This window comes from Sinocyclocheilus rhinocerous, unplaced genomic scaffold, assembly GCF_001515625.1.
Source record: "Sinocyclocheilus rhinocerous isolate Xijiao unplaced genomic scaffold, SAMN03320098_v1.1 scaffold463, whole genome shotgun sequence".
NCBI classification, from domain to species: Eukaryota; Metazoa; Chordata; class Actinopteri; order Cypriniformes; family Cyprinidae; genus Sinocyclocheilus; species Sinocyclocheilus rhinocerous.
In genome coordinates, this window is record NW_015627535.1 from 935,212 (window position 1) to 950,267 (window position 15,056).

A 15,056-nucleotide genomic window follows, 5' to 3' on the forward strand; every position below is an offset into this window, starting at 1 on the left:
TACGTGTGTATATATACTATATATATATATATATATATATATATATTTATATATATACATACATACATACATACAGTATATACACAGGTATATCGATTTTTGGCAGTGCTGCAGACAACTCTAATTCAGTGCCCATGTTTGCAGCATTATTTGATTGGCATGATTCCTTTAGTGAATCAGGTGCTGAAACAACACAGATAGTGTGTGCAAAATAAACAGTGCACATACAAACAGAGTGTAGGTTGCATATATTGGTTGCATTTCTGAATCTTGCGTCTTTGTGGTGAGCTTTTATTGAAATGTGTTTGAGTTGCAGACAAAATCATGACTCTGAGATGCTGAAAAGAGCAGTCACCTCACACAGAGAGTTTCAGTTCCACTGCGACTGTCTGAAGCTATTTGAGGGACTGTCAGGCACACTTTTAGGAGTCGCCTCTTGTGCATACATGTGAGAACGAAGGAAATCTGCTAGAGAACAATCAGCCAGTTTGGCAGCTTTCTGTGCCAGCTGTAAGAAGACAGACTCGGTTCTGCCGTTACTGCTGAAGTGGATTATGCACAAACTGAAAACAAACCTTGATTCCATTCTGGATCTGGTTTAGTTAAAGGGGGCATAACACACACAGTTTCACCCAATCTCATGTTAATCTTGAGTGCCTATAGAGTAGTACTGCATCCTTCATATCTCCAAAAAGTCTTTAGTTTTATCATATTTATAAAAGAAAGATACAACTTTACGATTCTCTCCGGAAAAAGCAGAGCTCCTGGAGGCATGCCGTGGGCGGAGCTAAAGAGTGACGAGCACTTGAGCGCCGAATGCCAACAAAACAGACATTTGATGCCGTTTCACTTACCGTCTGCAGTTCTGAATCATGACCGGGATCTTTTATCAGTGGGACCGCTCCATCTTTCAGTATCAAACGATGTGCAAATCCAGCGTTGAACTGGGCCTTGTTTATAAAACGTTCGACAACAAACACACTTGTGAAACTCCGTTGCTTCCCCCGGAAAAACAAACTGTATCCACTGTTTACATAACGCTGGGTTCTTTAGGAAGCTGAACAAAGTTATCTTTTCCTTACAACCAAAAACACACTTCTTTGGATTGGAGACATTCTTCCCGAGCAAGTCCCGTGCAGCGCTGCCGCCGGATGAAGCACTTTGATAGGCGCGATCTTTATGGAGATAGAATTGTTGCTTAATTCCAAATAAATAGATTACGATCCATAAATAAATGTAAAGAGATTAACAAACATTAAACATATTGACAAATAAATAGAATGAGATCCACAAATAAATGGATTGGAGACATTCTTCCCGAGCAAGTCCCGTGCAGCGCTGCAATGAAGCGCGTTGATAGGCGCGATCTCGCTCTCACTCTGGTCGAAAAAAATCATCAAAATCTCTTCTACACACAGAGGCCAGGGGTTTGAGGGAAAAAAAAAGAACCAGATCAGGTAGGATGGGAGGTGTGAACTGAAAATACATTTGACGGAGTTTCTTATCCATTATAAGATGTAGGTGAACAGCCAGCTGGTCTCTAAATGTAGGCCGTTTGTATGTGCTAAAGTGCATTTTAGTGATCATGCAAAATATATATGCAGTTGTGCCATCCACATTTTGCAGTGCAGAAATGTAGCCACGGTGCAGCATTGCTCAGATGGTTCCTCACGCTCACTGTAGCTTTAATTCTTTAACCATAGTGTCCACTTTAAAAGCTTTTCCAATCCAGGCTCTTCTGCAGCGTCTGTGTTTATGACTGCAGGTCATGAGTCTAGAACTCTCAAATCTCAATGAAGAAACAACCAGAAAGCTCAGTTTTCCTGCTTTTCCCAGAGAACATCATATTTTTCGTAATAACACATCCATATTTTCATGTTTATTTAAAGTAATTCAGCAAGGATGCGTTAAATTGATCAAAAGTAACAGTTTATAATGTTACAAAAGATTTCTGTTTCTAATAAATGCTGTTCCTTTGAAATTTCTATTCATCTTTTTTTCCACAAAAGAATAAGCATATCGAGCAATGGTTTTTAACATTGATAATAAAAGTGTTCAGTGTTTCTTGAGCAGCAAATCAGCATATTAGAACGATTTCTGAAGGATCATGTGACACTGAAGACTGGAGTAATGATGCTGAAAATTCAGCTTTAATATCACAGGAATACATTACATTTTAAAAGATATTAAATGACTGTTTTGGTGAGCATAAGTGACTTGTTCTGGTGTCCTCATCATGCTTTTTAACCAGCTTAACCCACAAAACTTCCTTTATAAACCAGTGTTGGTCGAATACTTCCACTAGTTTTGCTGGTCAACAGCAAGGCTATTGAATGGCACACAAGCAGTATAAACCAGCTCGAATCATGAATTCATGTCGGTCTAGCCTGGTCTTTTCAACAGGGTTATGATGAGGATGGTTTTTAAAAAGTTGCATGAAGTTTGTGAGACAACCAACAGACCCAAAACGGTCCTTTAATACCACAATCACAGTCCAGATGAAATCAATAAAGAGGCACATTTACAAGAACGGGAAACTAAAGGGTGTTAGTGTGCAGGACATACAATATTTTGCAAAGACTCAAGTGACTAAGCGTTGCAGGAAATGCAGAACAGGTGTGCATGTTACCGTGATCATTAGTGTGCTGAATGGAACTTTTGATGATGGAACTGGGAATCACTGGAATCCTGGTGAATTTGAAATTTGAATCAAATGTGTGCATTATATTACAGATTGAGCGGCGCCTTGAAAATGTGCGACTGGTCTCTCATAATGCGCACAAGAGGATGGTCATGTGTCTGCAGGGTAACGTGGGCTCAGATGTGGAGAAGAGACATGTAAGTAACAGCTGCTTTTACATTTCCAAATCCCTCCGTAGTACACATTTCTGAATTGTTTTTTTTTTCCTCTTAGAAAAAGCTTCCTCTCACAGCCCTTTCACAATCCATGCTGGATGGAGGAAGTCAGCTCGGAGACGAGTCCCTCATCGGGTGAGTTTATAAACTCTTTGACAGACATGTATCCTCCAAAACCATCCCATTATCTGGTCCATCTGACCTGTGATTCATACCCATTATGAGAGAAATTTTGAGTCAAACAGAGAGGTGCTTTCAGGAACTGTTTCTGTGGTCTCATTAGCCATGTGACCAAACATCTCTGAATCATCTGTTATGTCAGGCAGTCAGTGTATTTACAGACCTGACCTGTGGAAATATAGAGTGCAAGCATCATTGTTACCCAACAACATTTATTAGTCCAGTGAAATTCATAATAGAGTGATGTAACATATTAAATTATTATTGTTCATGATGGAAAATGTGACCTCATGCTGCTTGATGATGATTGGTTGAATGATTAGCAAGAGTACATTGTTTTTTGGATTATGCTAGTTGTGTTTGATGTTATTTTATGGAATATAATACAACCAAGATATTTATTACCCATGTTTTAATTTATACAGCATCTTGTTTGACCAAAAATAAAAATGCAATGTTTTGTTGTCAATTTTTTCTTAAACGACTGATCAAATTATTTAAAATCTTATGAATTCATTCAAAAAGTAAAATAGTTGAGTTGCACACAAAACAGTTTATAAAATATTTTATTTATTTGAAATATATTTTTGCATTGTGAAATATTATTAAATCATAAACACAGAATGTGGGAAAATTAAATGGAAAACACAGAGTATATTTTGCATTGTGAAAACACAGAATCCAGAAAAAACAAACAAACATGGAAAACACAGAATATGGGAAAAAAAAAAAAAACCGATTTCACGAGGCCGTAAATTAAACCGTTGCTTATTCTGTTGGAGTTTACGTGTAAACAAACAAGTTATGGTTACATTCATTCTCAAGGTCTAACAAACATGTGGAATGCATTTCCTTCACCATTAATTGTTCAAAATGAATATTGTGATAAGAATCAATATCGAATGATATGGAAAAAAATGTTGTGATAATATTTTTATGAGCCAGTATGCCCAGCCCTATTGTTTAGAATCTGTTTAGCATGACCAGGCAGCATGTGTCCTTTGTGTGTTTGTATCTACAGGAAGATGATGGAAGTGTGTGGAGAAGCTGAAAGCAAACTGGCCTTTGAGCAGAGCCAACATGAAGTTCAGCTGGAGAGAGATATTCTAGAGCCTCTCAACCAGCTGGCGGAGGTACGTGAAGCCAAAGACATGCTAATAACCTGCTTTTTAAACATGCACTGTAGGTTACATCTCTGTTTTTGTGCTTGAAGGTGGATATTCCTAACCTTTTGAAGCAGAGGAAACATTTAGCCAAGCTTGTGTTGGATTTTGATTCTGTAAAAGCCAGGTGTGTATATATACTACCGATTTGGGGTCAGTACTAGGGTTGTGACGGTGAGGAAATTTTCCCACCGGTTAATCGACGTGTGACAACACCGGTAATACCGTGGGGGCGGGGGCGTTCCCTCTTTTCCTCGCTTTCCTTATCTTTTAAATAGCTTGTAAAAGCGGCATGCGCATTTTACTTTCACTTTCAAATAGCGGCAATTCGGCGTAAAGCAATTGTTCGTTTTTAGTTCGTTTGAATTTTCCCTCTTTTCCTCACTTTCCTTCGCTTTTAAATAGCTTTAAAACGCCATGCGCATTTTACTTTCACTTTCGAATTAGCGGCAATTCGGCATCAATTGCTTGAATGCAACAACAAAATACAACGGTCAAACTCACTTTAGCCTATATATAAAACAGAACTTTTATTAACAAAACAAATAAAAATACACCATGCTATAGGGCAGGCTATGCCTAATATAAAATAACAAATAACTTACATAAAGTTTAAATAGGTATACAAAACTGGAAACAAGTAAACATGTATAATATATAACCAAATAAATAAGAAACGTAAAACGTTTATTAGCAAAACAAATGTCAAATAAAATAAATAAATGACACAGTTTAAATAAAGTAAAAATCAGCAAACAATGTGGAACCAATTAAATAAGAAACAAATGTTTAAAAAAACTTCCAAAATCACCTTAGATAAACGGCAAAAATCAATAGGCTTTTCAAAATCCAAAATATTGCCAAACAGGCGCATTTGCATTTCGTTTCGAAACTAAATCATCCGCGATCGTCTCGTCAGTCAGCTCGACTCACTCTCCTCACTGGAGAAATGAAATCTGATCTGTGATGCAACTGTCGTTCGGCACGCTGCATTGAGCAGCCGCGTTCAGTTTTTAATTGTAGTGTCTGTTCTTTTACTGAACTAAATGATTTTTATTACTATAAAAAAATCAAAACGACGGTGGGGGTCGGTGCCGCGGTAGGCAAGTGACGTAACCGGTGTTGCGGCTTAACCATCACCGTCAGCACCGTCTATCGCGGCAAGCCTAATCAGTACGATAATATTTTATTTTTATTAATACTTTTGTTTAGCTAGGATGCATTAAATTGACCAAAGGTGACAGTAAATATGTTTGTAATGTTGCAAACTATTTTTTTTTTCAAATAAATGCTGTTCTTTTGAACTTCATCAAGAGAGCCTGAAAAAATCTTGATATCACGATTTTGATAATAATAAATGTTTCTTGAGAAAATCAGCATATTAGAATGATTTCTGAAAAATCATGTGACACTGTAGACTGGAGTAATGATGCTGAAAATACAGCTTTGATCACAGGAATAAGTTGCATTTTAAAATATAATCAAAGAGAAAACAGTTATTTTAAATTGAAATAATATTTCACAATATTACTGTTATTACTGTATTTTTGATTTAAAAAATGCAGCCTTGCTGAGCATAAAAAAACGTTGCTCTGAATAATAGTGAAAATACTCTGGTAATACAGGTATCAGCAGGCCACAAAGGCGTATCCATCAGCTGCAAATGCTCAAGCAATGGCTGCCAAAGTTGACACAATTAAAGAGGAGATGGATGAAGCTCAGAACAAAATGGAAATATGCAAGGTATGGATATGTGTCAGATTTTATTGCGGTTTTTAGGCAACCCTCGGTAGCACATTAAATCTAGTTTGATCTCTTTTTGTCTTTAGGATCAACTGGCAGCAGACATGTACAACTTTTCCTCCAAGGAAGGAGAATATGCTTGCTATTATGTGTTGGTAAGTCATTTCTAAGAGCAGAATACAGAAGACAAATAATGTCTGATAAAGTTCGATTTATACTGGAATAATGAATTTAACTTGCAAATAAGGTATCAGAATAACCTTTAATTATAACACTGATCATCATTAAGAAACCGGTCAAAGATCAATGGTATTCATAGGTCTTCCTACTATACACTAGTAGCATATCCGGTCAGTGGAGTTAACTTAAATGAATAAAGCTGTTGTTTATATACTATATTTTACAGTATATAGGCAATTATTAGATCATTCAGTCACAAAATTTTCGTTTTCTCAAACAAAAATAGAAAAAGTGTGAAGTTTTTGTGTATTTGTCTTGACAGTTGGTAGAAGCTCAAGCTGAATACCACAGAAGAGCTTTGGCGTCCATCGAGAGTGTCCTGCCCAGCATACAGTCCCAGCAAGGTGTGATAGTTTCTCTTCACTTCCTGGACAGTCCTGCACTGAGCATCTGCTGGATAAATGTTGCATATGAATCACTCACAATGTTTCTGAAATCATGACCTTATTAATAGCAATTAAACACAGAGAATATTATGGGGGATGTGTTTTGTATTCTGAAACAGAGAAGATATTTATCTGATCTCTACAATTTCCAAACTGAGTCAGGTACCTCACAAACTAAAAGAGCGAATCTCACAAAATCTGTCAAGAACATGTCCACCTACTGTATATAGAATTGCTATGTATATATAAAAATTATGCTTTTTGCATTGTGACATTGATGTCACAACAATTATATCATTTATTGTATAGTTAATTTATATGTATATTTAATTTTCATATCTCAATAATAAAATAAATGCTTTTTATATATATATATATATATATATGTGTATATTAGAGAGAGAGAGAGAGAGAGAGAGAACATGTCTGGGTCATATTCACCCTAAAAACAAAAGAATATATCTTGCATTAATAAATTATGGCTTTTTTTGCATTTGTGACATTTATTGTCATGACAATTAAGCACATTTACCCTTAAAATTCTTATTAGTGTAATGTAAAATAACCTGATTTGTCAATACTGTCATTCGTTTTTAGACACTTTAGATTTTTTTACAGTAATAAAATAAAAGTATTTTATTTATTTTCATTGTATTGACAATATTTATAGAACATGTCTGGGTGTGTGTGTGTGTCTGTGTTTTTAAACAAATTATCGTATAGTTAATTTATATTTATTTTTTATTTTATGTAAAAGCTTCATATTATTTTATATATAGATTTTTTTTTATAGATTGTTTTTTTGTGTGCGTGTGTGTGGCCCAGGCATGTTTTTGACAGATTTTATGAGATTCACCCAAAGATCTGGCTAGTCATCAAGCTATGAATCATTCTTTCTCTTTCAAAGCTTCCTGGTGGCCAGCACTATAATGTATCCTGTTTCACACTGTTAAGGTTTTATGCACGTTGACATCCTGGCTTACAGATTTATTTTATGTAAAAGCTTCATATTATTTTATATATAGATTTTTTTTTATAGATAGTTTTTTTGTGTGCGTGTGTGTGACCCAGGCATGTTTTTGACAGATTTTATGAGATTCACCCAAAGATCTGGCTAGTCATCAAGCTATGAATCATTCTTTCTCTTTCAAAGCTTCCTGGTGGCCAGCACTATAATGTATCCTGTTTCACACTGTTAAGGTTTTATGCACGTTGACATCCTGGCTTACAGAATCTGTGTTCCACACACCCACCTAGTGATGATTCTTAAATGTTTCCTGCCATAACTCAAATCATTCTCTCTTCATCTCATCATCTGACATAGATAAATGGACAGAGAAGCCAGCGTTTGGCACGGCTCTGGAAGAACATCTGAAACGCACTAGCAGAGAGATCGCTCTGCCCTTAGAGGCCTGCATTATGATGCTATTGGAAACCGGCATGCAGGAAGAGGTATCTGACAATGTGAAACAACACGAGAACCCACAGATGAAAAGACGTGTTGGTTTTCAAGTGGATGCACATTGTTACTGCATACACAATGGCGGATAGTTGTCATTTTCAGGGAAGTGGTCAATGTTTCTGCCTTTTGAATATTTTGCAAAGGGCAATTTTGTACAGAACCAGTTTTAAATGGTTGAATGACATTTATTTGACATGCATTTCAAAAATAAAGTTGCATAGTTGTCAGAATCCAAATAAAAGGGGTTGCAACTTGCAAGTTAACATTTTATGTTATTAATATCAAGCTTTTAAAACCTGCCTGTATTCGCGTGTGTGTTGATCTTCTCAATATTTGTCTTTTATTCCTTTTGTCTCAGGATGGATGGATGGATGCATAGACATAGATAGAAGGATAGATGGATGATGGATGGGTGGGTAAATTATAAATAGATGAAGGATGGATGGATGGACAGACAGATGAAGGATGGATGGATGGACAGACAGATGAAGGATGGATGGATGGATGGACAGATGAAGGATGGATGGATGGATGGACAGATGAAGGATGGATGGATGGATGGACAGATGAAGGATGGATGGATGGATGGACGGATGGATGGAAAAATAGACTGTCGGATGAAGGATGGATGGATGGAAAAATAGACTGTCGGTGGGATGGATGGATGGATGGATGGATGGAAAAATAGACTGTCGGATGAAGGATGGATGGATGGAAAAATAGACTGTCGGTGGGATGGATGGATGGATGGATGGATGGAAAAATAGACTGTCGGATGAAGGATGGATGGATGGAAAAATAGACTGTCGGTTGAAGGATGGATGGATGGAAAAATAGACTGTCGGTAGGAAGGAAGGATGGATGGATGGATGGAAAAATAGACTGTCGGATGAAGGATGGATGGATGGAAAAATAGACTGTGGATGGAAAGACAGATGAAGGATGGATGGATGGATGGACAGACAGACAGACAGATGAAGGATGGGTGGATGGATGGATGGATGGATGGACAGACAGATGAAGGATGAATGGATGGATGGGTGGATGGACAGACAGATGAAGGATGGGTGGATGGATGGATGGAAAGACAGATGAAGGATGAATGGATGGATGGGTGGATGGACAGACAGATGAAGGATGGGTGGATGGATGGATGGAAAGACAGATGAAGGATGGGTGGATGGATGGATGGACAGACAGACAGATGAAGGATGGGTGGATGGACAGACAGATGAAGGATGGGTAAGGATGGATGGATGGATGGACAGACAGACAGATGAAGGATGGGTGGATGGATGGATGGACAGACAGATGAAGGATGGGTGGATGGATGGAAAGACAGATGAAGGATGAATGGATGGATGGATGGACAGATGAATGGATGGATGGACAGATGGATAGATGTTTGGATGGATGGATGATAGATGATGAATGAATGGTGGAGATGATAAATAGATAATTGATGGATGGGTGGATAGATGATAGATAAATGATAAATGGATGGCTGGGTGGATTAATGATAGGTAGATGATAAAGAAATGATGGATGGACAGATGGTTAGATGGATGGATGTATGGATGAATGAAGGGGTGGGTGGATAGATGATAGATGATGAATGGATGTATAGATAGATAGATAGACAGACCTTAATGATTTTTGAGAGTGTAGCATATTGAGTGATATATAGCAGTATATCTGTGTTAGAGATGGATAATGGGTGGAGAGATCTACTGATTCACTTCTGCTTCTTGGCTAAAGCCAGACTAATAATAGCAGTGAAACGAAACAATCATTTCCCTGTGAAACCATCACTGACACATATGAAAACAGCCTTTTCAGTCATTTTTGTAATACATAAGCATCTCAGTTTATAATGTACTGCACGTTGCAAAGGTCTTGTGTGTTTTCCACATTTCCTTTCGTGCCAGGGTTTGTTCCGTATCGCTGCTGGAGCCTCTAAACTGAAGAAGTTAAAGGCGGCACTGGACTGTTCCACCTCCCAACTGGAGGAGTTTTACTCCGACCCTCATGCTGTAGCCGGTACAAGCCATTTTTCATAAATAAAACTGTAGAAGAATGCATTTTGTTTGCAGCTAGTTACAGAGATTTTAGCATTTCTGCATTTAGAATGACTCCCAAAAATGAAAGTGAGACTATATTTCTTTGATTTTAAACCATGTTTGGTTATATTGTTGATTACAAAACCAGAATTTTGGTGCTGATCTATTTTGAAACCTGGAAGTTTTCAGTTCTGTTCACCATATTGAAGAGTACCACAGCTATAGCCAAATATTTGAAAAACCGAGTCTGAATCCACTTTGCATGTCATGTTAAAACAGAATTGGTGGTTTTCAAATCCATTTGCTGTTGGTTTTGTTTTTCCGTGATTATTTAGGAGCCCTCAAATCTTACCTGAGGGAGCTGCCTGAACCTCTGATGACCTACCAGCTGTATGAAGAGTGGATCCAAGCCTCAAAGTAAAGCACATTCACAATACTGTACATCAATGTCCATGTGACTTCAATGCCTCTGTATTCAGAAGAAAATATAGGTTTGTTAGTGAGTCTCACCAAATCTTGAATATTTGGTTAAAAACTTGCATGACTAACTTAGGTATAAGCATAAAACCATATTAGCAAACAAAGAATGAATAGCAAAGAGGTTAGCTTTGTAGAGCAACTAATTTAATAATTCTGTATCAGTCATAATTTATAATAACCAACAACCCATCGTTTACATGCTTCAATTCAAGATATACCAGCAAAGGTTTGCGGTTGGCAACATTTTTAATTGTTTTTGAAAGAAGTCTCTTATGTTTAACAAGACTGCATTTATTTGATCAGAAATAAAGTAAAAACAGTAATATTTTGAAATATTACCATTTAAAATAACTTTTCTATTTTAATACATATTAAAATGTAATTTATTCTGGTGATGCAAATCTGCATTTTCAGCTTTACTCCAGTCTTCAGTGTCACATGGTCCTTCAGAAATTATTCTAATATACTGATCTGCTCAAGAAACATTTCTTATTATCATTGTTGAAAACCGTTGTGCTGCTTGATATTTTGGTGTAAACCATTATACATTTTTTCAGGATTCTTTGATCAGTAGGAAGTTTAAAAAAACAGCATTTATTTGAAAAATGTGTAAAATATTTGTAGTATTATAAAAGTCTTTACTGTCACTTTTGATCAGTTTTAATGCATCCCTACTAAATAAAAGTATTAATTAAAAAAAAGATTGATAGAGATTTCACTAGGTTTAATGCAAGATACAACCCAAAATAAATTTTTTATTCACATCAGGATTCTTTGATCAGTAGGAAGTTTAAAAAAACAGCATTTATTTGAAAAATGTGTAAAATATTTGTAATATTATAAAAGTCTTTACTGTCACTTTTGATCAGTTTTAATGCATCCCTACTAAATAAAAGTATTAATTAAAAAAAAGATTGATAGAGATTTCACTAGGTTTAATGCAAGATACAACCCAAAATAAATTTTTTATTCACATATAATTCTTGCATGGTCATCAGATTTCATCCCTGCTGTGAATATTCCATTGTTTTGATTTCTATGATAAAATATGTGGCACAAATTCAGTAAAAAAAATACGCTTATCTGAAGTTTCTCTAATAGCTTAGTGTTTCCTTGTTATCTTCTGAATCTTGTGTGGTTGCAGCCAAATAAATAAATTTAAGGTTTTATGCTCAAACTGTATCATATTTTTACACTAAAATTATTTAAATATCTCATATAAAAAGTGATTAAATGTACTTGTTTTTCAGTTTTTGTTGTGTAGGGACAGCTGAAGAATCTCTTATGAGAGTCTTGTGTCATATATCTGTTTTCCTCTCTTTTTTCCTCTTGTTTTCTCTTGTCTGCAGTATCTCTGACCCTGATAAGAGGCTTCAGGCGCTGTGGGTGGTATGTGACATGTTACCAAAGGCCAACAAGACCAACTTTAGGTCTGCTTGTTACTACACTAAACTAACTTTTAACATTGACCTGTAATGACTGTTGTGATCGTAACAAGCTAATCTGTGTCTGTGAAGGTACCTGGTGAAGTTTCTTGCGAAGCTTGCTCTGGAAAGTGACGTAAATAAGATGACAGCGAGCAACATCGCCATCGTACTGGGACCCAATTTACTGTGGGCCAGGACAGAGGGGTGAGATACAAACCCAACAGCAATCCACTCACATAATAATAATACCCATAAAACTTCTCAAATTGCATTGTTTATATAAAATGTCATTAGTTAAATGTCCTTGTTTAGGTTTCTTGAGGAACAGTTTGACATGTTGCAGTTTTGTTGTCCTTCTAGAAGCCTTGCTGAGATGGCAGCTACTACCTCCGTCCATGTCGTGTCTATAATAGAACTGATAATCAACCATGCAAGCTGGTTCTTCCCTGAAGGTCAGAGTTGCCTCGTCTAAAACCTAGTGAGCTTCCTCACTGTTAACTGTCTAGATAGGCAGATTGCCTTACAAGGTAGCATCTTAAATGAGATGCAACCTCAATAAGTGACTCCTCACGAGAAGCGCACTAGAGATTTGACTAACGCTCACAGCTGAATATGCTGCATGCTATTTCTGCCTTTTCCAGCTCGGAAATTTCAAACGTGGAATTTCCAGCTTCCTATTGGAAAAGTGACATTTGAAGTCAGACTTGGAAACGCAGCTGTGCATTATCATGTTTATAATCATATACCTGCAAAGTACAATTTTGCAGCCATGGTCTAATGTGAGCATTAGACTCACATTTGCTAAGCTAAGAACTTGTTAATAAATATTACATTTAATTAGAACTATTTTTATCAAACTTTATATAAAATATTGATATTTAACCAGTGCTTCACTTTATTCTCCATCTTGGATTTTAGATTTATTTATTTTTAGTATTTTAACTTTTATTTTTGTATTCATTTTAATTTCATTTTAAGCTTTATTCATTTTTTAATTTTACATTTATGCATTTAGCAACACGTTTATACAAAGCAACTTACAAAACAAAAGCAATTTTTCAAAGAGCCAACAATATTCCTAATGTTGTCTGTTTATGTTTGTCTGTATAATAAAACATGGAGAAGTAACAATATTTGTAATATACATTACCAGGTTTATCACATAATCCTATGTGCTTTTGTCATTTTTATTAGTTTTTAATAATATTTCTATATAGCTTTAATTTTATTTCATAAATTATTATAATAATAATTATTTCATAATTAATTATAAATTAATTTGAGTGCTTTTAGTACCTATTTCAGTTAGTTGACAAGGCAACATTTCTCATTTTTTGTTTGAGTTTTTAAAGTTTAATTTGTTTTAAGTTTTTTTTTTTAAGTTGAATCTTTTTTGTATTTTATTTTATCAGCTTTATTAAAGTTGGCGAAAATTATTTTGAATAGTTTAAGTTTTAATTTTAGATAACTATAACAGCACTGCATGGAATTGCATTATCCATAAAAGACGCAAGCAATACTGCTTGGACCAAAGCAAAGCAGCATAATTTCCTGGAAATGTGCTTACAGTGTCTGCAAGTGTTCCCTGAATAGGCAGCTCACTAGGGATGGGGACTGAGCTTGTCTTTGTTAAAGGGTTAGTTCACCCAAAAATGAAAATTAGGCTGTGTTTTACTCACCCCCGAGGCATCCTAGGTGTATATGACTTTCTTCTTTCAGACGAATCGATATTCTAAACGTAATAATCACTTTAATGTAGCTTGCACCAACAGTTGTACACAGTAGCAGTTCCGGGAGCATGACGTATGAGGTCAGCTGCGCATGCGCCGGTGAGTCTCGTGAAAACCAACGTTTGTTAACAGGAGCAAAGGAAGCAGTTTCCTTACTTTAGCAAAGGAAAACCATGTGTGAACTAACCCTTTAAGATCAGTTAGAGTTTACTCAGTCATGGCCATGTCTTAATATTTTCTGCTCTTTTGCTCTTCAGACGTGGACTTCAACGTTTCAGGCATGTTTGCTATGCCTGGGTGCCCAGGGACCCCTGACTCAGAATCTGGAACCATAGACAGGAGGCGCCCAGGCAGCCAGGGGTCGCTCGAATCTGACACATCCCGCAAAGACAGGTACAAGTCTCATCCCCGCAATTATAGACATGACTCCAACTCCACAGTAGTGTCCGCGTCCTATGTAGTGGCCAGTGAGTCCATCACAGTCAAAGCAGACAGTCTGAGACCAGAGCTGGGGGCTGTTTAGACACATTCATTTCATATGACACATGCATCTTTTTCAGCCATGGTTTTGCTTTGTTTGGCTTTTTTTTGTTTTGTTTTACTTTGTTTTTTGTCAACCGTTGCTTATTGTATGCTTTCTGAAATAAATAAACTTTACTGAAATAAATAAACTTTATGCTCGTAGCTATGTATAAACACATTATGGATATATTTCATTATTATGAAATGGGTGCCAAATTCAGAGAAGAAAAAAGTGAGTTTTGACTCACTAATGAAGCATTAAAAGGAATGAAAGGTTGTAATGGAATTGTTTGTATTCCAGTAAGTCCAGTTCTAGTTATTCAGTGAGTGAATGCAGGAAATGTCAGCAGCGCTCCTGTCGCTTTGGTATGTTCAGAATGAGTCAAACAGCTCCTCTCCCGCAGGCCATCATACCTAAAGTTCAGAGCTTGAAAAGGTGAATGTTTTTGTGCCTCAGGTACAGGAGAGCAGAGGTGGGACCAAGTCATTGTTTTGCAAGTCACAAGTAAGTCTCGAGTCTTTGCATTTAAGTCTCGAGTCAAGTCCCGAGTCAAGACAGGCAAGTCCAAGTCGAGTTGCAAGTCCTCAACTTTTAGCTTCAAGTCTTAAACAAGTCATTAGTGCTTTTTGCCCAAATGAGTGTCTCAGTATTAATTACCATATCAAATTCATAGTAATTTATATCAGGAACGCAGGTAGAATATTTGACATACTGTAGTTCAATTTCGTGTGAGATGGATGCCCTTAGTAAAACTACTCAAGTTCAGTTTAGGGATTGTGCCAAAATAGGACAAGCAGTGAAAAAAA

General features: G+C 36.5%; 1 protein-coding gene across 4 annotated transcripts in view; it reads left to right on the top strand.

Moving 5' to 3' along the window:
* arhgap17b (Rho GTPase activating protein 17b) overlaps positions 1-15,056 on the top strand; it is a 36,421-nt gene that overhangs the window by 9,477 nt on the left and 11,888 nt on the right. For all 4 annotated transcript variants that reach the window (XM_016538822.1, XM_016538829.1, XM_016538838.1 and 1 more), the window contains exons 3-16: positions 2,734-2,838; positions 2,915-2,991; positions 4,058-4,169; positions 4,250-4,326; positions 5,825-5,942; positions 6,029-6,097; positions 6,445-6,526; positions 7,893-8,020; positions 9,959-10,070; positions 10,426-10,507; positions 11,920-12,000; positions 12,088-12,201; positions 12,358-12,449; positions 13,985-14,120. In XM_016538822.1, the coding sequence (XP_016394308.1) occupies positions 2,734-2,838; positions 2,915-2,991; positions 4,058-4,169; positions 4,250-4,326; positions 5,825-5,942; positions 6,029-6,097; positions 6,445-6,526; positions 7,893-8,020; positions 9,959-10,070; positions 10,426-10,507; positions 11,920-12,000; positions 12,088-12,201; positions 12,358-12,449; positions 13,985-14,120 (1,385 nt within the window). The remainder of the gene's footprint in view (positions 1-2,733; positions 2,839-2,914; positions 2,992-4,057; positions 4,170-4,249; positions 4,327-5,824; positions 5,943-6,028; positions 6,098-6,444; positions 6,527-7,892; positions 8,021-9,958; positions 10,071-10,425; positions 10,508-11,919; positions 12,001-12,087; positions 12,202-12,357; positions 12,450-13,984; positions 14,121-15,056) is intronic.